We start from the raw sequence: 23,235 nt of genomic DNA, 5'->3' as shown, positions 1-23,235 counted from the left end.
GGAGTAGCACAGGGATCCATCTTGGTCCGGACGTCTGGAACGCTTCCTACGATAGTCTACTTAGACTCGACATAAAGAAGAGTCGCGCCTGTTCGGTTATGTAAACGATTTTGCGGCGATTGTTGCCGGAAGCAAAACAAAGGCGCAAGTGGGTCTTGGCATATTGATGCGATGGGTAAACGGATGGATGACTGATCATGGTTTCAGTCTTGCGCCGGAATAAAATGAAGGAGTCAGACAGAGAAACCAGAACTTGCCTTTAATATCGATAGGCGAGTTGATTGCAGAGTCAAAACCATTGGTTAAATACTTTGGTTTAATGCTCGACCTCAAGATTCTTCGAGCAAATCAAAGAAGCAGCGGACAGAGTTGCAGCTGGGGTCTCGACACTGAATGAGCTAACTGTGAATGTAGGGCCCCTATATCTACATACCAGGAGGCATCTTATTGGTGCAACGCAGTCCGTACTATGCTTCGGCGCGGAGGTATGGGTTGATGCCGTTGACAAGGAGGTGTATCGTAAACGCCTTGTTGTTCTCTGCTTTCTTTTAGTAACCAATTGCAGTTTGGCAGCCCCAGTTTAAATAAGTTCAAATAAATAAATCAAGCCAATTTCCAATATAGTATAACCAGCAACAACTTTATTCCAATATCTCTATCGCAGCCAGAAAGAAAAACATTGCCTAAATTAAACTTTACATCTAAAGTACACAATCTTTTTAAAGTACACATAATTTTACCATATTCATATCATTTAATGAATCTTTCTTAACTTACATCACTAGTTCGTGCGCTTTGCGTTCGCATTGGATGCAGTCAAACTATTTGCCCAATGGTTTCCGACATTGAATTTCATTTACTAAACATTTCCTCGACCCACTTGTCGCCTATTACGTCCAAATGTTGCAAATAGTTCGAAATGAGTTTTGTATTTAGAACATAACAACAACTGTTTATATACATACAATATAAAGTTTAGATAAATAAAATAATAAAAATGCTATCAAGAATATTACTATCAAAGTAAACGAGGCTTCGTAGAAAGGAATGTATTTTGTTCATTTATCCGAGCGGCTTAAAGAATAAGTTGAGTCACAAAACATTTGGGGTGAATTTTCGAGCTGTTTCTGTTCAACGTTCGACGCGGACAGTATCTTCCTCTCAGCTCCCGATAAACTAATTGTATTTTCCTTGCGGTACTTCGACGACTAAAATAAGATACACTGGTTCCATTCGCTGGTATTGCTTTTCGCCAATTGCCGGGGACTATTTTGCGATCTTTCCGTCACGGTGAATAATTTATGAATTCGACTATCTAATATCTGAGTAACTTTTCCGCACCGACCGTTTATACAAAGCAAATATAAAATATGAAATTACAAACAACTTAATAGTCGACACCTAAAAGCATAGTAAGAAATATTGAGTTGCATCCCTTAAAGTGTGTTTTGAGCACAATTTCTCTTGAAAATTCATGCGGCAGTCCCTTTACTGTCACTTCCAAGCATTGTCGTCTTGAAGTCTTATTGAATGCGCACTGGAATGGCGTTGGCACAATTAAAAACACGTGGGCGTTGGTTGTTTATGTGATTTCTAGGCAGATGCCGCCGGTTTCACTGGCCATACACCGAAATTGAAGCGCAACTGCTCGAGGAACACGAATGTAAGGATAGTTTGTGGCGCCAAACGGATGAAGGCTGGAACGTAGCCTTTGAAAAAGCCTAGGGGGCCAAGTTTAGCCGTGTGCAGGACAATATGCCAGAGTCCTCGGAATTCACCCGGCTTCGCGTTCATCGATCGTGTTTTGAGGACATCGAGTGGTTGGGTTAGGGTGGTTGCTATTGCGCCAGCTATGAGGGAGGCAGAAAAGTGAGTGATGAGGTTGTCACCAAAGACTGAAGTTTGCAGGAGAAGGTACTTAGTCTGAAACGAATGGGGATGGTCAGATGTTTGGAAGTTTTTGGTGGGGAAAGTCTAATATTACCTGATCGTAGAAAGCTATTTGTCCAATTGTCATGAGGAAACCTCGGCCAGTTGCTGTAGTTGCACCTGAGAATAATCGTCGGAAGCCTTCCTCTCTGTACACTCGTATAAGGCCATCAATTGCATGCTTGTAACTGGAAAAAAGTACAAAAAATCAGGTTAGGTTTGAAGAGGAAATAGTGTTCACATTGGAATATAATTTGCAAGGAGAATCCGTTCAGTTTGAAATTGAATACTTGATTTGAGCTGCCCCTTTGAAAAAACACTTATGGATTAAAAATATACCTAAAAAGCTACTATAATTACTTGTATTCAGGAATCCTACGCTAGATTTACTTTGTTTCAATTACGACTGAAAAATTTTTAGATAACACAGACCTCAAAGAGATTCTATGGGCCCTTGGAAGCAATTACATCCCATTACACGATGTTGGTTCTATTAAGCAGTGAAATCCGTTTTCAAAGGATGATCGGAAAGTGCTTTACATCAGAAATACATTGTGCGGAATCGTAAAGGAAACGTATAAGTTTCTCGGAAAGCGCTGAAAGGAGGTGGAAATACATGGCTAAAAAATTTAGATTTTGAAGGTGTTTAGGCGTGGCTGACGTGCTATGTGCCACGTAACACATCTGTTTTTTGGAATCCCTAAGCTTTCTAGTCGCATCTCTTTAAGTGCGGTATGGCTTATTTTTTTGGAAAACTAAATCGGGAGCTATCTAAGGGATATTCTCCTGTAAGAGGTAACTTAAGGGATAAAAAAATGTGACTCTAGAGTTATCGGGCTTCTTCATAAAGATATATACTTGCCTGGCTTTTTTTCACTATTTAGGAGTCACTCTTCCCGACAACGACTAAGGGAGCTATATCAAATATGTTTCATTAAATCAACCCAGTTTCTAATGTCTATCAGGTGACGCTTTCCAATGCCAATAGTAGCAAGTTTATATACTTCTAGAAATGAAAACTCAACATCGTCTCTGTCGCTAAAAGTAATTTTTATCCGGCATATATCGATATTTGGGGAACAACTTGTTCCCTTCTTCAGTGCTGGGTGTATATATACTTCGTTAACTCCTTCCTTTTCGTTCCTTTTGTAAATGAACGGGGGTTAGATAAGATAGCTTCAAGTACCATTTAGGCATTCAAACCTTTGCATCTGTGCTGGGAGCTTTCTGTTTTCATATTAAATTTGGCTGATAATGGATATCTTACGGGCTCCGGAAGACCAAACTTTTTCGACAAAATAAAGGAAAATTTGGCTAATTACAAAGCAATCAAAATATAACCACCAAGATCGATCAGATCGAATACATTGGTCTGCTACTGACGAGCAGTCTTATTACATCACATTTCTCTGCATTACAGTTATTTACTTCTTAACCAAGTGGAACTTTGCATCTTTCCCCGACTTTCTAGATTCCAAAATGGGCTAAGCAACGCCTTTCACTTTTTACTGTCGCAAAAAGAGTTCCTATTCGAACATAGAAAAACTCTTCACTCCCTAAGATCCGGTATAAGCGCTCACTTCCTGATGGCCGGCGAGTGGGTTGCCCTAGAGCCATGTGGGGCAGAACAGTGGAAGTATGCAAACTTCTTGGAAAATCGTGGGACTCCAACAATTCGGACAACTGAGCCAACAACGACGGACGTGTTGTACGGAAGTTTCGTCTCAAGTTGAGAGGATTGTAGTCTTAAATTCAACGTAACAAAAGCTAAAAAGTTGCGAGTTCATCACTAGTTTATTAGTGCCTGGTGCAGTGAAAACAAGGCAAATAAATGGCAGCAGAGCAGGACGGCAATCACGCAAACGCCACTTCAAGCAGTTGGTTGTGCGCAAATTTCCGTAACGGGATACGAACTGATTGCGAAAGAAGCGGAGTTTTTGCAAACGGGAACCATTGAAATTCGGTTGTTGAATAATAGAGTAAAATGCTGCAATTGTGGAATGCGTTACTGATTCTCGGCGGCCGCAAGTTTTCCACATTTTTCATCAACCGATGTCCGGCCTAGGCCTGCCTTAATAAGGAACTCCAGACTTCCCGGTTTTGCGCCGAGGTCCACCAATTCGATATCCCTAAAAGCCATCTCAGGCAGGGCCTGCCTCGTCTTCTTTTTCTACCACAGATATTGCCCTTATTGCTGGATCATCCTCATCCATACCGATTACCTACTGAGCCGTATTTTATCCACAACTTGACGGTTATGGTATCGCTCATAGATTTCGTTGTTATGTAGGCTACGGAATCGTCCATTCTCATGTAGGGGGCCAAAAATACTTCTCTCGAACGCGGCCAAGAGTTCGCAATTTTTCTTGCTAAGAACCCAAGTATCCGAGGAATACATGAGGACTGGCAAGGTCATTGTCTTGTACAGTAAGGGCTCTGACCCTATGGTGAGACGTTTCGAGCGGAACAGTTTTTATAAGCTGAAATAGGCTCTGTTGGCTGCCAATAACCGTGTACGGATTTCATCGTCGTAGCTGTGTTATCGGTTGTGATTTTCGACCCTAGATAAGAGAAATTATCAACGGTCTCAAAGTTGTAGTCTCCTCTCTTTATTCTTTCCGTTTGACCAGTGCGGTTTGATGTTGGTTGGTTAGTTTTCGGTGCTGACGCTGCCACCATATATTTTGTGTTGCCTTCATTGATCTGGATGAAGGCGGATTTATACATACATAAAATTTGGCTTTGTTAAGAAGGTCAATCCACAGTAGGGCTGGATTCTTTACGTATTATGGTTGGGAAAAATGAATATCGTTGTCGAAAGGACAAGACTGAGACAAGGCGCCTTAGGCGCTGTCTTTATGGAGGATTCTTTCGCCATTGTTATTGCTCTTGGTATTGGATATCTTATGACTTCCGAAAAAAGAGACATCTCGATTGCAGGATGCCTGGTAAGTGGGTCTTCTTAGAGGTACATGGGACTCAACAGTGAAGGGATTGTGCAAACTTCTTGAAAATCGTGGGAGAAGCTGAAGCACATTACTAGCAACCGGCTGCATAAACATGATTGATGCGCTATGCTTCACACAGAGGTTTAATGGCAATCACATACACGAGATTGAGCGCAACGTAGAATCTTATCAAGTTTTCTAGTATCTTTACTCAGTTGTTTAGCTGGTTTAACGGTAAACCAGCGACAGTTGGAGATTAAGTCCGCGTGCTTTACTCGATAACAAAGTGAAATCGGAAAAAGTCCCTCGCCGCGAGTACGGAACCCACCTTTACTCGAGGGACGCAAAACCACAGCGCGTAAAGGATGCATAACTAACATACACAATCGTCGCCTAAGGACAAGGCATTTCTAGCATCACCACACGCCTATATTCCCAGGGGTTTTTTTCTTGGAAACCAGGTCCCCTTTCAACATGTCATTCTCCGCCCTCTGAGCCACAATCTCTAACTTCTATCACAACTACTTTCGTCTTTTCCGTCAGAGTGACCCAAAGTGTATTTACAATTCCTCTTCAAATTGTTAGACAACCAAAATGAAAGTGCTTACACTCAACACTAACAACACTAATTTCAAACGACAAACGTTTCGCCCTTCACAATTTCCTCGAGGAAAATGACCCCAATCTCGCTCTCCTAAAGGAAACCAGAGTTGGGGAAACTACCAACGTCAAACTACACGTTCCCAGGCACATCACATTCGCAATGACGCGGACAGAGGCACAGCCATTCTAGTCAAATCAAGACTAAGAGCAAACACCATCCCATCTGATTCACTTGCATCAAACTGCCTGTTGGCAGTGGCTACCCGTCAGAGGCGGCAACACCCTTCGAGTCTTAATCGGCTCTCTCTACTTCCCGGATGGTACAGGTCGCCACGTCACTCCCGTTCTTTCCAAACTCTGGGAAATCGCGACAGTTTTGACGCTTTCCTCCTGGGCTCAACGGCAAGCATAAAATTTGGGGCGACTTAGTCAACAACGAGAACGGCAAAGTTTTCTTCAATTGTCATTCAGTCCCATTTCTAAGCGCGGATATCATTAACGCGGGAGTACCAACCTTTCCATGGGGATCCTCTTTCCTAGACGGCTTTATAATCTCGTTCAAGCTCTCAGCATGCATCACTAGCTGTTCCTTACTGGCAGCTCACTCCGACCAGCATGCTCTCAGTCTCTCTATGCATTGACAGCAAATTCTCCCCCCCCCCCCCCCCATCCGTACAAATGCAGATCCTTCATTCTGACAAACTGGGACGATTTTCGACGCGTTTTATCCAATGCACTGGGTCCGCCTCTGGACAAATCGTGTATTCACTCCAATGAAGAGCTAGCCACTTACGTTAGGAAATTCAACTCTGCCTTCGAAACCACAATTGATAAACATGCGCCCGACAAAGAGCCTGGGTAATATAAATATGGGTGTCTTTCCCCATCAACCCTCTTCCTAACTGAATGCCTTCTACAAGAAACTTCTTAAATCTCTCAAACCTGGCCCACCAAGTTTTCTCAATAATTAATCGACTGGCTAGAAGATCTCAACTACTCGCCGATAAAAATAGGAAACCTCCAGTTCCACTTCCCAGAGAAAAAAATATCTGCTTGCGTAGACTACTTCAGCCGCTTATTCAGAGCCAAAGCGCCCGCGGAACCCACCTTGAACTCGGTGGTGGCCACTACTGTCAACGACAGTTTGAAAGGGTCTCATCTTCGCCTCTTTTCCCCTTGCCACCCGGCTAACATAGTCAGAATCCGCCCGTTCGCCTCTTTCTTCACCTCCCAAGAAGAAGTTGAACTTGCAATCATCCGCTCCAATAATAAAAAATTATCGGGTTCTGGCGGTAACTCTAACTTCATCCTGCGGAAGTGTGCGGCCACCATCAGTGAAAGTCTCGTCATCCTCTACAACAATTGTCCAAATAACCGACACTCCCACTTCTAGGATACAGCCTGGAAATCAGCCCTCCTAATACCTATTCCCAAGAAAGGTTGCTCTAGCGATCTCAAGGATATGAGTCCTAACTCTCTCTTATCTGATATTGGAAAAATTGTCGAACCTATCCTACTAATTCCCCTCAGCAGACACTACTCCTCTATCATTCCACTTAATCAATTCGGCTTCGAAAACCTCAGATCCACCGAACAGGCAATCCTTTACTTGTAAGACTACATCTTAAATCACCTGAAAATTAGGCAATGCACCCGTAGCCTACGCCCTAGACCTTGAAAAGGCATTCGATTCTGTCTGGAAAGAGTTCTTGCTTTTGAAGCTAATCCAGACTAATTATCCCCTCCCTAGAATATTTGTAGACTTCATACCCAACAGAACTTGTCACGTGCGCTTCGCTCCATCGACTTTCGCGTAGACTCAGGAGTTCTTCAGGGCTCCATTCTAGGACACAAACTTTTTAACATCTTTCTCCAACGGCAGCCCAGGCTGAACCATTGCCGCCCTTTCTCCCCAACGATAATGGTCCTACCGCATCAGGAGGGATCCTCTTCGCGGGTGACACCAACCTGTACGTGAGTCGGCTCAGGCCCACACTAGCCTCTCTCTTTCTCACACAGCTAACCAATAGGGTCATTGCTTATTTCAGCCGGTGGGCCCTCACCTAACTCTCTGTAATTCTCATAGGTTGAGGTTATTTGCTTCAGAAACCCCAGTGGGAAGTGTTACAAACGCACAGTGCCAAAAAATACGGACAACATTAAATACCTGTGAATCTCTCACAACTATAAACTTGAATGCAACTTCTATGTCAGATCATCTATAGCCAAAGCTTCTAAGGCCTCAGTTGCCTTAAAAAAACCTCCTCTTCTCTCGGGCCCTGTTTCCTGCCATTACACCCCTTCTATAGAAAATTCTAATTTAACTAATCCTAACCTATGGTTTCCCATCATGGGCTACCATGTCACCTAACGTAGCTAAAGCCCTCCAACGCTTCGAAAGGACGATCTTCAGAAAATGCACGGCGAAATACAAGGGGCTGAACCTAAAATTCCACGAAAATTGTCTTCTGTACACCCTTTTCGGGGTTTATCCTAAATTTACGCATATGATCAAACTGTCATGCGTCAGACTGAAGAAGCGGCTGTCCCACCCTAATCCACTGACAAAAAAAAACGCGTAACGTTTCGTTGGGCGAGCGGAGGTACTACGGATCAGGGCTAGCCCTCCTCTCGGACAGTAATTCTCCTGTCAACCAACACGCCTTCCCTCACTCTTTTATCGCCCCATTTTATCAAAGCTCTTCCCCGCACTTTCACAGAGGCTAACCGCGTTAGGCCAATGCTCCAGCAATCAATTCTCGCGTAGGTGTCGATCACTTATTCATTACAGATTGCCTACTCTCGACTAAGCCAGTCAATATCAATTAGTGTTTCCTGTTCATTCCTTGGTGGAGTATAGTATCATCGCACTTAACGCTGTGTAAGTGATAAGATCACAACAGTGAGACAAATATAAGACGAACACAGACACCCATGACGATTGGGATTCGAACGCAGAGCAGTGAGATTGGGAGGCTGACGCTTTACCTTCTCAACCATCGCGCCACCTATCAGATAGCTTCTCTAATATGAGATCTCTGTCACCATAAACTTCTCCCCTGAGTTAAGGTCACTCCTTCTATACAATTAGGCTTCCCAATCTAAGTCTCCTCAATCCTCCCAACTTCTTCATTCCTTCCGTGTTTGGTCACTGTTCTTCCACAGGCCCAAATGGAGTAAAAGGTAGCCCTTTCCCCGGTTGCTATTACCAATGAGAAAGGACTGTGTTTCACTCTAAACCCCTCATTGAATCCCGCGTCCACCAGTACGGATTATTGTTTTACTTTCTTCTCTGTTATCTGATTATTTACTTACTTTCTTCTCAGTTCAGGTTTTATTTTGACATCATTCTGCATTCGTACGTTGATCATATCAGAAGGGGTACCTATGAATCCGCCGACGGCTCCTGATATACCCGCTAGCATAATTTTTCCAGAAAACGTATCAGTGTTGACTGCCTTCTTGCCTACTTCATACATCCCAAACCGAGTGGTCGAGTAAGTTAATTGTCGCATTAACGAAGCTGACAACCCATTGTAGAGAGCTAAAATTCCTGTAACCACCAAAGTAATTCGACATTAGTATCTTTTTATTAAAAATGGGTGAAACTACTACTGTATAATAATTCAAGTTTGAGATATCACCTTGCTGTCGAATTACTTTTGATGTCAACTTTATCATTGAGATTTTCCCCTCCTGTTGGGTTTGAAGCGCGACTTTTAGCAAGTCGAGTGGATGCGTGCAACACGCGGCACCGGCACTAGCCAGACCACCAAAGTACCATCGGCTTGTCTTCTTTGTCCGGTCCATGTCTGGCTCTGCAACAGTCTGAAACACAAAATAAAATTTTAAATTATTTTTAAAACGGCCAGAAATATTCATTTATAATCGTAGACACAAACCCTTTTCCTAAAATCAATGAACCACCCACTCGAAGCAATTGGAACGGGCAAAATTCTACACGTTTCACCACCCCAAAACCAATAAAACGAACATGGAACGACCCAGATAGGAACACGTTTCAGGAATTTTTAACTACTTGGAATTTGCGAATTTTCTGACAAAAATTTTGGGAGACGACGAACCGGGAGTTAATACACTTTCGGGAAGGGCGGGTAGGGACACTCCTGGTGGACAGTCATGGCGGAGAACGCAATTAAAATGAACCGCGAAAGGCACAACTGACCGCGCCACTCGACAAAACCGAAAACATGACAACGAGTGTCACTCGGGCGATGACGTTCATGCAAATTCCCCTCAATGAAACGCCGAGAATGGTGTGATGCGGACGCCAGTATTTTGTAGCGGGCACTAGTCGAAGTGAGTGTGCGAATCTGCTTGACGACCTTGTGAAGTGTGTCGGAATTTGGAGAGACGTCGCGAATTGGGGTGAGTTTTGGGTCTGAGTTTCAAGTTCATGCACGTTTGGTGGCTACGTCGGAAATTCATTTATTTATGCAAAACGGAGTCTCATTAGATGTGCACGCCCTTATCAGCGAGAATTTGAGTTTGTGAGGTTATGGCTTGAGGAAATGTGCTGTCTAAATTGTGTTTGCTGATGACTTCAAATACCTTGGTTTAATGCTCGACTCGAAGATGAGCTTCTTCGAGCAAATCAAAGCAGCAACGGACAGGGCTGCAGTTGGAGTCGTGGCCTTGATATCAACTAGGAGACGTCTCCTCATGGGAGCAACGCAGTCCGTTCTTCTCTATGGTGTGGAGGTATGGGCTGATGCCCTTGACAAGGATATGCATCGTAAACGCCTCGCTCAAGTGCAGAGGCGGGGAGCTTTGCGAGTGGCGTCTGCTTATCGCACTGTCTCCGAACCGGCTGTGATGGTGATTGCGAGAGTGATCCTCGTTGTCCTCCTTGCCAAGGAGCGCAAAGTTATCTATCGCCGTAAGGGCGAAAATTTAAGAGAAGTGGTTGCCCGTGGAGTACGTCAACGCACCCTTAGCGAGTGGCAACTTTCTTGGCAAAATGAGCCAAGGGGCAAGTGGACTGCGCGGCTCATCGACAAATTAGACCCATGGTTGAACAGAACGCACGGTGACATTGATTACTTCCTTACCCAACTTCTAAGTGGGCATGGAGGTTTTCAGTCTTACCTGCACAGGACTGGGAAAGCGCGATCTCCTGACTGTGGGTTCTGCAATGGAGTGGCGGATGATGCTGAACACACCTTTTTCTCTTGCGAGAGGTGGGGTGGCCTCCGCCAGCAGCTTTATGGAGACGCAGGGGAGCTCTCTCCAGACAACATTGTCAGAGAGACGCTGAAGAGCTCTGGCAACTGGAATCGTATTGCGCATTATGTTCGGGTTCTTCTTATTACGAAGAAGATTGAACTCGACCGGCGGAAGGATCGGACGGTAAGGGGTTCCCTGAACTAACAATAACTCCCTTCCTCCTCTCTCCTCCCGTTGGGGAAAGGAATTCCCTGACTTAAGGCTCCCAAAGCCGGGAGAGCGGGAGGGCTAGCCCGAAGTAATGTGTCAAACGGTTCAAGGATAGTTTTCTGATGACAGGGAGTTTAGTTGGTAGTCCGCGGGAATCCAACACCCTGTGCATAAACGCATTCACCTACCCTACTAAAAAAAAGTGACTTCATGGGGGCAATTCAGAAACAAACAAAGCTTGTTTCTGCTGTCCGGTTTGATTTGTACTGCGTTAAATGTGATGATGGTGAAACTGAAGCTCAGTCTTTTTGAAAGAACACGTATTAAGGAAATGACATGAGAGTGGAAGGGTTATGTGAAGTTCCACAAAGTGGATTGTGAAGCATGAAGTGGCTATGAAAGCCATATTGATGGAAGGAGGTGAAAAATAACAGTGAAGCCATTATCCGGCGCTACCTTTCGATTCAAAAGAGAGCTCCGACAAACCATACTGGATGATTATGGAAAACATGATTTTTCCACTACAAGTAGGACTCAGATGTCGCCACTTTCGGTTACGTTGCCCAGTGGGCAGAGGTGAGACAGCGTCTGATGAGTTGCCTCCGCCCTGGACGAAACCGTCAGTCAAACTTTTTTTAGGACTCAAATATTTCAAGAGATATCACTTGAATCCGTTTTGAAGCCATCATCAAACTAGACTGATCCAACAATAATCGTGAACCTTTTAATCAGGAGAAGCTTGGTATTCGAACAAAGTTCCCCAAAAACATATCTTAACACTTGCCATGACGCCACGTCACGCTGTCAGATACAGCTGCTTAATAAACAGTCCTCGACCTTGGCAGCCATTCAGCGCGCCGTTGAGGCTTCTGCTTTGGTACCGAAGTCGGATGGAGTCGCTCTACCGGCGGCTTCTACTGTATCTTCAGCTGTGTCTCTGCCAGCTTGTTCTGCCAAGGATGACCATACCAAGTCCATCGATTCGGCACAATCACTGAATTCCGCCGAAAACTTGAACCGCAACATTGGTTCAGTGCCAAAAATGCAGCGATCTACTAAGTGGCTATCTCTGTTTCCGGCGGCTTAGGAATTCGTTAGATGAGACTCTGACTTCCGAAAAGGCGCTTCCTACTGTGCCTAACAGTGGTGCTTTGAGGTGGCGGTGAGGAAGATGGGGCCGCAACCCTATCGGCCAAACCGAAACCAAGTGGCCGAGGAGAACCTTCATAGTGGTGGCACCGGGAGACGCTGTATTCACTTTGGTTTGCCGGCCGTGATGCAGTAGGCGAATGCTCCAAAGACCTAATCAGGGCGATCAGACCCGAGTCTGCACGGGGACTCATCTGAAGTGGCAAATTGGTCACGAAACCTTACCAGGGGTATACTGGTACCATGGGAACCGGGAAAGCCCCTGGACTCACATACTTCGGGTGAACTCCTGTTGTATGTTTGGACAGCTCGGTTATTTGCGGTTGGCCCCTTAGTGGGAGTTTCATGGTGGTTGTGCTCAAGCGAGAAGAGACCTTCGGGCCTCGACGTGGTGTTGCGTATCAACACGGGTGCCGTACTCCATAGTTCGGTAGAGATTTAGGTAATTCTTGCATCCACCAGTATGAATGCTAAGCCATGCACTTGGTATAGACTGGCACCGTTGTTGCTTGTCTCAGCGGGGCTCTGATTGTGGTCACAAAATCAATCCGTGTCTTAAGAGGACCGTAGGGTTAAGTCTCACGACAGGTACCTACGTTAAACACCATGGACGTAACTGTGCCTAACAGTGAAGCCTCAACATCATCTCCGGAATCCATGCACCAGGCCTCTCAATCTGAGTTGATTTCGTTTGCAATACCTTCCTACATCAGGGTTGCTTCCACTGGCTCTACATCCCTGATCCGGCGGTCCACCGAGCCTCCGATCCTGTCTCGCTCCATCGCGCCTACAACGGGACAATATCCGCAGTCTCCTCAGCAAATCACGAATCGGAACACAGCCGCCCCACTTTTTGATATCGTTCTTGTCACCAACGAAACTCCACTTCCCGCCGCTGCCATATATCCTGGCATTTCATCTACCCATACCAGTGGCTCCAAGCTGAAGGTGACGTCCCTACTTAAACAGCTCTTTATCTCCAGGCTAGCGTTCGCAACTTCTACGGACGTTGTTCTGGAGTATACAAAGAGCAAAGTTGGTTTACTTTCTCCTCTGTCCTGCGTTAAATTGACAAAAGACAACAACACCGACCGGGTGATTGCATCTTTCAAGGTGACTTATCCACACGAAGTTGATGTCCTCGGCAACTCTACTTTCTGGCCTGAAGGTGTATTCATCAAGCCATTCAAGCGCCCCAATTCGCGGGTAAATTTCAGGGCAAACCATCTGCCTCGCCGAGCTATATAACTGGATTCATGTTTACTGTCCGCCTGTTTTATCAGAACGTTAGGGGTTTAAGAACCCCAGGGCCTTCAATTTATCCGCGCTGGTTCAGCAACACCATGCCATATGTATCTCCGAAATCTGGCTGGCCGGTGCCATATTAAACTCCGAGTTCCCCGAAGAGTATTCCACTTTCCGCTGTGACAAGGACCGGGATACATCTCGAAGTCCACCGGCGGTGGGGTCCTAATTGCAATAAAAGATACACTCCCTGCCGAATTCGTCTTCTCCTCTTCTGGCTTTCCTTCTGATTGTGTTACTCTTCGTGTCTCCCCGCCCAACTTCCTCCCGTTCATTGTATCTTATGTATATGTCCCCTGTGCCTTCCCCTTCTCACCTGTATGAAGAATTATTTGACAGTTTGTCTGAAATCCTTACTGTCAGATTCCCTTCCCTCCCTTTCTTTTTGCGGAGATTTTATCCTCCCCATGCTTCACTGGCCTAATCATCCTCGCCTTCTAAGTCCTTCCAACAACCTCTCCCATTCTTCCCTTCCACTTTCTTCCTTTATGAACACTTGTTCTGCCCTGAATTTCAATACCACCAAAAACTCCTTGGGCCGCACTCTCGACCTCTTCCTTTCCAACGTCCCCGAGCGTCACCTCTCTTTATTGCCTTGCACATCCCTGTATGTCAAAATTGACGCTCACCACCCCGCGGTTGAATTTGAAGCGAAGCTCCCTCGTTCAAAACCCAAAACCAAGCGTAAATCTACTAAGTTCAACTACCTCAAAGCCAATTTTGACGGTTTGAACTCAGCTTTATAGTCTCTCAACTGGGTACATATATTAAGCAACTCATCGTGTAATCAAGCTTTAAACACCTTTTACAATATCCTGTCCAATCTCCTCTCCTGCTATGTCCCTTCTTCCCCTCCCTGTCTACGTTCGTACCCAACTTGATCCACTACGGAAATTCTTATTAACATTCGCTTAAAACATACACTTCGGAAGAAGTTTCGGGCTTCTAAGAATGACGCCGACCTTGCTCACGTTAAAGCCATACGCTCCAAAGCGGGTAAAAGGTACTTATTGAGCGTTGAAGCCGCCCTTCCCCGCGGTAACTTACAACCCTTTTGGCCTCACGCTCGCAATTCTCGTAATCCCACTCAATCTCTCCCTTCTTCCATCAGTTTCGCTGACTCCACTGCCAACTCCCGAAAACAACAATCCTCCTTAACTGTAGAAAACACATTTTCCTCCCCCTGAGTATAATCTACAACAAAAGTCTAGAGGAATGCTGCCTTCCCCATCTCTGGAAGGAGACCCTTATCATTCCTGTCCTCAAGAGCGGAGATCTTTCTCTTGCTGTGAACTATTGCCTCATTTCTCTTCTCTCCTCTTGCTCCAAAATCCTGGAAAGATACGTCAACGACTGGTTGACCGCGCACTTCGGTCACCTCATTGTCAAAGAGCAGCATGGTTTCGTGAAACATAGATCTACGTCTTCAAACCTTCTGGTCTTTACCAACTTGGTTGCTAAGTCCTTGAATTCACGACAGGGGGTACATGCTAGTTATACCGATTTTTCCAAAGTCTTTGATACCGTCCATAACATTCTCCTCTCTAAGCTTTCATTACTAGACTTCCCTCCCTCAGTCATCTCCTGGCTTTCCTCCTATCGCTCATACCGTTCCTGCAAAGTTTCTTTTCATAGTTACTCATTTGGTTCTTTCTCTCCTTCCTCTGGTGTTCCCCAAGGCTCTACAATTGGCCCTCTACTCTTCCTGTTTTTTATCAATGACCTCGCCTCCATCCTCACCTGTCCGTATTTGCTTTACGCAGACGACCTTAAATAGTTTGCCTCTGTTTCGTCTCCATTGGACTGTGCTCTCTTACAATCCAACCTTGATAATTTAGCCCGTTGGTGTTCGGTGAACAAGCTAACACTGAATGTCAACATGTGCTGTATCTATTATGTTGATAATTATACGCTTCTCAGAGTAGAGAAAGTTTTATTAAGAATGTCTTTGGTTAGACTCCATTGCAGGGGATTGTTTTGACCTGAGAAAACATCGTCTAAAGTTCCGGCGCACGGACTCGATTCACCCCCACAAATTGCTGCTCAACATCGCCTGAAACCACTGTTGGGAGAATTGATGAACCCGATTAAGAAAAACCAACCCAGCAGCCGAATGGGGAAAAGGCTGGAGAGCAGAAATTAAGTTTCTCTACCACGATCTGAAAAGTAAATTTTGAAGTGTGGCGGGTGTTTCAACATCACTTCGTGTTTCTGTCGGTGTTCATCAAGGAAGCGCCCTCTTATCACCCCTCTTTGTCTTGTTATGGACACTCACGTCATCCAACACCCAGCGTCCTATAGACTGCTTTATGCAGATGATGTTTTCCTGGCGTATCATAGCAAAAATGATCTCGAGCAACTTGTTCAAAAATAGAATGATTGCCTTATGTAACACGGCCACAGATGGAATTTGAATTAAACTGATTTTTTGATGACCGATCCCCATGAAACAGGCACACTCACTGTCAGCGGCAGTGATCTGCCCAGAATTAGGCGGTTTAAATATCTCGGGTCAATGCTATCCAATCCATTAACCCAACATGGATGAAGTGCCGGTCCACAACTGACCTTCTTTGTGATCAACGTATTAACGAATGTCCCAAGTCTAAAATTTACCGCAATGTCGTCCGTCCTGTCGCCCTCTATGGTTCTGAGTGTTGGCCGACTATAAAAAACAATGAACGGCGTTTTGCGATAATGGAAACGAAGATGTTGCGTTGGACTAGTGACGTGACACGTTTTGATCATATCCGAAATGAGGACATCCACGATCGATATGGGGTTGCACCGATCGTGGAAAAATTGCGAAAGAGCGACTTCGATGGTATGGTCGTGCAATTCGCGCTAACGAGAATTCCCTAGCCAAGATTGGTCTGAACATCGAAGTCGTTGGTAAGCGACCGAAAGGCCGTCCGAAACAACGGTGCTTGATACGCTGGCTGGGGATTTGCGACTGCATCTAGATCTGAGGCCTTTGATAGAACAAAAGGGCGCAATCGATCAAGACGAGACGACCCCAATGGTTAAATTCAGCTTGTTCATCTCGGAACCTTTTTCTTTTTTAGTTTCTCCGAAACGTTTCATATGACCTGCAAAATCGATGCAAAAATATTTACCTTGCAGTAGCGCGAGTGTACCCAGTCATCGCACATATTTCCACTCTTTGTAAACTATTTTGAATTTAACATTGTCAAATTATTCTATGTATTGTGTTTTTGACCCTCTAATTTGAATGGGGTCTTCAAAAATTTAGAATAAAGCCGGGATTACTTTATACAAATTTTGACTTTTTTGAACCAAAAAATGACAAACGAAACTGATTTTGATTTGATATGCTCAACACAGGATTATTTGATGTGACAATTTTAATCCGGATTGGGAGTATTTTATTTGATAGTTTGATAAGAAATTTTGCGTCTCTTTGCACTTCCTCACGGAAAAAAGCCCAAGTTTCAGCTTAGAGCTAACTTTTCCTACGGAGCATAAAAGGACTTGGACTTGGTATTAAAGTTGACATCAGCTACTTTGGTTAAGAAAAGTTTAAGGCTACGAATTATATGCGCAAGGCTGTCGTACGGAAGGTGGCGGTTCAAATCTCGCTGGTGGCAGTGGAATTTGTATCGTGATTTGACGTCGGACACCAGTCGACTCAGCTGTGAATGAGTACCTGAGTCAAATCAGGGTAATAATCTCGGGCGAGCGCAATGCTGACCACATTGCCTCCTAGTGTACCGTTACGGTCTCGAATGAAGTGCTCTAACACACTTCAAGGCCCTGATCCAACATGGATTGTTGCGCCAACGATTATTATTACGAATTATAAGTCATCAGAAACCGGTGGTCCGGTCCGTCACCAAGTGGGTGCGGTCTCAGGACTCCCAGCATCGTCAACAAAAAGACTTTTTAATATATAATTATATTTAGATTGTACCGCATATGCGACGACTTCTATTTTCGAAGTTTTTATTTTGCTCTGCATATTAGTTGCGGGGTAGTAACTAGACATATATCTTTCATTAAATAAGTTGATAACTCTCTTTTCTGACAGCTAGAGGAGAGCAGCCCTCACCCTACTGTTCAATTTTGCGGCATTCCGATAATCATTCATGTTTCTTTTTTTTCTTTCGCGTTTGTGCTGATCTGAACGGAGGTGGTTTGCCCAGATCACGGGTTCGGCCCATGAGACAAAGTATCCGCTAATTGCTCAGCAGCATTCGGTCTATACAGGGAGCGCACCTTCCATGAGAAAATGCGCAAATCGATTATCCGTTGTCGTTGCCAGGTTCGTCGTTTTAAATTCCATCCTCCTGTGGCTCCGTAACATCGGTCTTCCGTGTAGGGTTGTCAGCCCTACTGAATCCCTGTGGCTCCGTAACATCGGTATTCTGTGTAGGGTTGTCAGCGCTACTGAATCCCCAACCTGGAGGACTAGTTGTTACAATTTGTCTCGTTTTTAGGCGCCCCTTCATCTTTCTCCGTCTGCAGCTTTTCGTTAAGAAAGAGCTCCCAGCGGTCACCACGTCGAGGTGGAGATAGGGTTTGGTGGTAGAGCTGTTGGTGTTTGTTCAGTAGGCGTTTCCCCGGTTTTATGCTCCATCGTGGGTAACACTCCACTTTTCGCCCTGGGATCAATACTACCCTTTGACCGCTCACGCATCGGTATAGACACGTTAATTTTGTACTAATGACAAGTGAGGGATCAAAGTACTCAAAAGACGGGGGATTCACTGAGCCAGGACATTGCTAGACTGATTTAGATCAGCACTGGCAATGCCAACAGACGGGTGAGAAATAAAGTGCAGAGGGTTTACAGAAACTATGCCATCCCCAGTGGGACATCCGTAGTTGAAATTCTGGACACACTAAAGCATAAACTTTCTGTCATATGCCGTCGGTTACGACGATATGGCGAAAGTCACTCCAGATGTGTCCAGAATGCAACATATGCGAGGAGGAGTGGAGCTTTTTCGGATCTCTCAAAGAATCCCAACGTACAGTACAGTTTTCGCTAACGGAAGCGAAAGAATATTGGGGTGAACTTTGGGGGTTATCCGCCCAGCATGTTGAGTATGCTGAGTGGATCACCGCTGAAGGCACCCGCCATGCTAATACGCCTGGCATGAATTTTGCGGATGTTACCGAAGAGGAAGTTCGACGAGCCATAAACAGCTCGAAGAACTGGAGGGACCCAGGTCTGGATCGGGTGCAGAACCTCTGGTATAAGAAATTTCCCAGTATACACAGTTGGTTGGCACACAGTATAAATGAGGTCATGAGTCGGCCGGAGGAATTTCCACCCTTCCTCAATGCGGGGATTACTTACCTTATCCCTAAGAAGGACACGGTGCAGGATCCCGCAGACACAACCCTTCCCAACCCTCTCCAAATTCATAACGTTCATTATTAGTGGAAGGTTCAATGCGCACCTCGAGACCAATAACATTCTGTCCAAGGAGACGAAGGGCTGCCGGGTTGGGTCAAGGTTCATAACGTCCATTATTAGTGGAAGGTTCAATGCGCACCTCGAGACCAATAACATTCTGTCCAAGGAGACGAAGGGCTGCCGGGTTGGGTGAAGGGTTTGTAAAGAGGAACTCATTATCAACTCGGTAGTTGTAGGACAAGCAACTAGAGGCCAAAGAAACCTCTAGTTGCTATATCAATTATGCCAAGACTTTCGATAGCGTCCCGCATCCCCGGCTAATCGATGTCCTACATCTGTGTCGCATTGATCCGAAACTAACAAAGTTTTTGGCGACAGTCATGGAAGGGTGGCATACCAACTTATCATTGCGTACATCTGAGGTTGCTAATACCTCCACATCGAAGGTATGACCGAGACAGACTTCTACAAGTACCTAAGAATTCTGCAAGGAACCCATGCTCGAGTTGGTGATCTGAAGGATGCTGTCGAATTTCTGCGACGTGTAAAGCTGGTACTAAAGTCGCATCTCTCGGGGAAGAATAAAATAAACGCATTGAATGTATTTGCTATCCCTTCACTGGCTTATGCATTCGGAATATTGCCGCGGACGAAGACTGATCTGGAAAACGGCCAGCGGCGGATACGGACAACTATGTCCAAATTCCGAATGCATCATCCAAACTCTGTCGTGGAGCAGATGAAATAGCCTCGTGACATCGGAGATGGGGGCGTGGTTGACGTGGCGGCACAACATCATCGTCAAGTCGACTCGCTGCGCGATTATTTTTACAGCAAAGAGCAGGCGAGTCTCTTGCATGCGGCTGTCTGTTGGACAGACTGTGTTCTGATTCCACCTAACTTGAAGGATCGATCTTTTAATCCTCTGAGTGGGTCAAAGTCAAACCAAGAGCGGATCGATGAATGGAAGTCGAAGGCAATGCACGGTAAACACGTGAATTGTCTTTGGTAGCCATTTGTCGATTTGCATTTGTCGAACAGGTGCCTGTGAGCTGGGGAGCTTTTTGCTGAGACGGAGGGGTTCCTGTGTGCTATTCAGGATGGTGTGTTTGCCACCCGAGCTTGTAAAAAGCTCATCATGAAAGAATGGGTGGAGAGTGACCAGTGCAGAATGTCATTGCTGGCTACATTGTTATGGCACCGGTGTAATACACCACCAGGCATAATGTTGTATGTAAGGTTATCCATCAAAACCTTACATACAAGCATGAGCTGATCACGAAAACATGTCCGTTTTACCGATATGAGTCGTGTGTGTTAGTTGAGAAGACGGATCGCTCCGCGTATATTATTGATGTTGCTCTCATGAAATATGAGCCACTGGCTCGGAAAATCAGAGAAATTTGGCGTCTCGAACGGGTGGTTGTAGCTCCCATAATATTGTCAGCTACAGGTATTGTTCATAAATCTCTCACGGCTTCCCTTAATGTCCTGTGACTTTCGCAAAGTCTGGTTCAAACCATGCAGAAGTCCACCATTCTGCATATCTGCTCGATGTTGCTGGGAGTTCTCGACGGATTCTCCAATTGATCTAACACTGGCCACTACCACCAGCGCCCCTTTAGTTTTTAAGTAGGCATCTGTCGAGATTGTGACAACTCGGAAGTAACTGTCAAAAATACATATTTTGTGTATTTTTGTGTGTGATGGAAAAATGACAGCCATATGGGACTACTTGACTACCGCCGTAGTCGTTCCCAAGCCCGGTAGTGAGAGGAGGAGGGATGGATAGCTTCAGTCGGAATGGCTGCAGATCACCGCAGAGTCTCAGGGGGTAGGTGGAGGAGCTTGCAGACTTTCAGGTTACTCATCGAGGAAGCTATCACCACACCCTACAGTTAGATATAAAATGCAAATCCATTAGATGAAGAGAAGAAGAAATGTAAGGTCCGGTACGGATAACCGACGGGAATTGTTTGACTTGGTGACTGGGTCGGGCTCCCATCATGGACAGCACGGCGACGAACTCGCTAAAGGTGGGCCGGTTGGAAGTTTAGGTGCCACGATGAACAGAAGCATGGCTCCGGTTGTTGTAGCTGTTTCGCAACAACTTGTGGCGACCACTTCAACAGTGTTTCCCGCAACATGCGCACGTGATTTCGCAGCGAGTTGCAGACCAGTACCGCTTTATTACTCGGAGCGACACAATTCCGACCGTCATCAGGGAGCTTGTTCAACTGGGGGTCATCGTGGAAAAAAGTGACTAAGAATCGATAGGGGCAGAGGCGGCGGCATCAACAATATCACACCGTAATGCGGACAACAGTTTCAATGCTCGCCGAAGCAGTTTTCTTTATTGACCGGCTGAAGTCTCCGCTGAGGTCCGGGACAAATTCCAAAGAGCGTGTATAGAATTCTCGGAAATGGATCCTTTGCATAGACAAAGCAATAATAAACTTGCGTCTCGACTGTGTGCTCTTGCTACTGCAGTTACAGTCACCCGGATATTGTGGTGCGGTTGCCAGATTGGAGGGTTTTCTGGCGCTATGCCATCCCATGCAGTCCGTTGCAACGAATGACGAAAGCTACTCCAGCCGTGTTTATAATGCAACGTGTGTAACTATCGAAGCTTTTTTTAGATCACTCAGAGCGTTCAGCCAGTACAGTTTTTGGTAATGCCACAAAAGAATATTCGGGTAGAATGGGATACCCGCACAGCGTGCTGAGTGGATTACCGGCGAAGGGTCCCGGCATGTCACAATGCTGGGTGTTAATTTTGCGGATATTACCGAAGAGGACGTTTGGCGAGCCATAAACAACTCAAAGAACTGGAGGGTCTCTGATCTGGCCTACTCGTGAGTATTGGCTGGCGCAGGGAAGAGGCACTGAGTTCCGCTATTCACAGATGATAGAGGTCTAAGATAGGCCTCGCCTTCACTGCAATAAATTCCAAACATGCCCCTAATATGAACAAGGGCTTGAACCTAAAGATGGAACAGCGTCAGGGGATGAATTCCTTTCCCTATTTTCTGCACTTTCTTGGGGGGTGGAGTTAGGCTTCTGAAATGGGTATACGTCGAAATCTCCTGTTTTATCTTTGCATCTACTTCAAATTATTGCTTTTATCTTTAAATTAATGAAATTCAAATAATTGCATGATTCCCTTTGGGATCAAGGTAATATTTCCAACCCTCCACGAGCTTGAAACTTCGACTCGTTATAACAAAATAATAAGGTCTATTTCCGGGGGCTAGCGTTTTCTGTAAGTCAAATCTTACATTTTTCGCACAAATTAGTTCTAAGTAATTATTTACATTACTCACGGAACTAGTTAATGCTCGGGTATGGGTCATTAAGTTAATAACTCTCTCGGTAACAAGAGTCAACATTCGGCGAGTCTATGGCTCTAAATCTCGCGTTCTTATCGTGCCATTTTTTCGTGATGTAATAGCATGTTTCTGTTTATATAATTCTACAACTTTTCCGCGGATTACTGATTGCTTTTAGGTGACTTTGAATCTTTTTGTTTTTCGGATTTTCACTATCAGATCGCCAAAAGCGCTGATAACTGCCTACTGACTATCTACAATGAAAAGCTCATAGCAGCCCAGCTATGATACTATCGGATAATTGACTATTTAAATTAACACAATTTGGGGAAAGGGGGGGGGGGGTGGGCAGTTCAATGAGTTGCATTGAAAACTGCTGTGTCTATAAAGTGACTTTGCCAGAGCACGCTTCGAAAGTATGACTTCCAGCTCCATAAGAGATAGCTGAACGCTTGCAACTTGCAAGTCTCACGTCCAATATCTGATTCATTTCGAGAAACTTATCTTCCCAAATTCCGGATATTCTAAATATATGTTAAGGCGAATTGACGTAGTTATGGCCAAGCGACTTCTTCAGAACTTTGCAACCGTTGCGGTGTAACATTCAGGTCAAGGTTTTGGTGAAGGCAAGTGACTCCGGGGGGCCGTCACTAAGCTTGCATGTAACTAATCCGAGATTTATTTTACCTTATCTTGCGAATGAAATACTGCTGAGTATATCCAGAGAGATTAGCAGGTTTCTGCCGGCGAAGCACTTTCACTTGCACTTCTATTCACTATTTCGCGTCCACAAAACCAGTTTCAGGGAAAGACGAAACGCTGATAGTGATAGCGACCAACTGACAAACTAGATGAATGCTGTCTGTAGATATGACGACACGCTTTTATCAGCGGAGTATGGTTCAGATACTATTCTCGTGTGAAGCCCGGCACTCTTTAAAGTTAGTCAATCTTTATTGTTGGCGATAATAAGGCACTAAAGTTTAAATACGATAATCGAAGCACACTTGGGGTCGTATTAATTCCCGATTTTAGCTATTGTAATTCTCGTTGCTTGTCCGCTTGATACTGAGGCTTTAGCTTGGAAAATCTAATCGTCTAGCGCTAGATAGTCCATGGGGGCTACATGGCTATCTGGGCACATGAGGAAGGAGCTTTGGCTACGTCCACGAAGTAATTTTTCACAATTTTA

The 23,235-nt window shown here is 45.0% G+C and overlaps 2 protein-coding genes across 5 annotated transcripts in view; one reads left to right on the top strand and one right to left on the bottom strand.

Annotated features, from left to right (window-relative positions):
- Window positions 1-612: 612 nt before the first annotated feature.
- Window positions 613-23,092, bottom strand: LOC119650782 (mitochondrial dicarboxylate carrier). Of its 3 annotated transcripts, none has more exons than XM_038053895.1 (5): window positions 22,731-23,092; window positions 9,125-9,308; window positions 8,796-9,033; window positions 1,985-2,117; window positions 613-1,923 (listed from the first exon to the last, which is right to left on the bottom strand). In XM_038053895.1, exons 2-5 carry the CDS (start codon window positions 9,288-9,290, stop codon window positions 1,594-1,596), a joined length of 867 nt encoding a protein of 288 aa, XP_037909823.1. In that variant the 5' UTR covers window positions 9,291-9,308; window positions 22,731-23,092; the 3' UTR covers window positions 613-1,593. The 3 variants fall into 3 exon arrangements, with proteins under 3 accessions (XP_037909823.1, XP_037909821.1, XP_037909822.1); XM_038053893.1 differs by lacking the exon at window positions 22,731-23,092 and adding an exon at window positions 16,448-16,625; XM_038053894.1 differs by lacking the exon at window positions 22,731-23,092 and adding an exon at window positions 9,383-9,720.
- Window positions 9,742-23,235, top strand: part of LOC119650783 (elongator complex protein 6) — a 46,280-nt gene continuing 32,786 nt past the window's right edge. The window contains exon 1 of one of the 2 annotated variants that reach the window (XM_038053896.1): window positions 9,742-9,869. The gene's annotated coding sequence lies outside the window, so the exon portion shown is untranslated. Of the gene's footprint in view, window positions 9,870-23,073; window positions 23,217-23,235 lie in introns of those variants that run through there. The other variant, XM_038053899.1, reaches the window with a different exon arrangement.

Source organism: Hermetia illucens, chromosome 3, assembly GCF_905115235.1.
Source record: "Hermetia illucens chromosome 3, iHerIll2.2.curated.20191125, whole genome shotgun sequence".
In the NCBI taxonomy this organism is placed as follows: Eukaryota; Metazoa; Arthropoda; class Insecta; order Diptera; family Stratiomyidae; genus Hermetia; species Hermetia illucens.
This window is presented reverse-complemented; position numbering and strand designations above follow the sequence as displayed.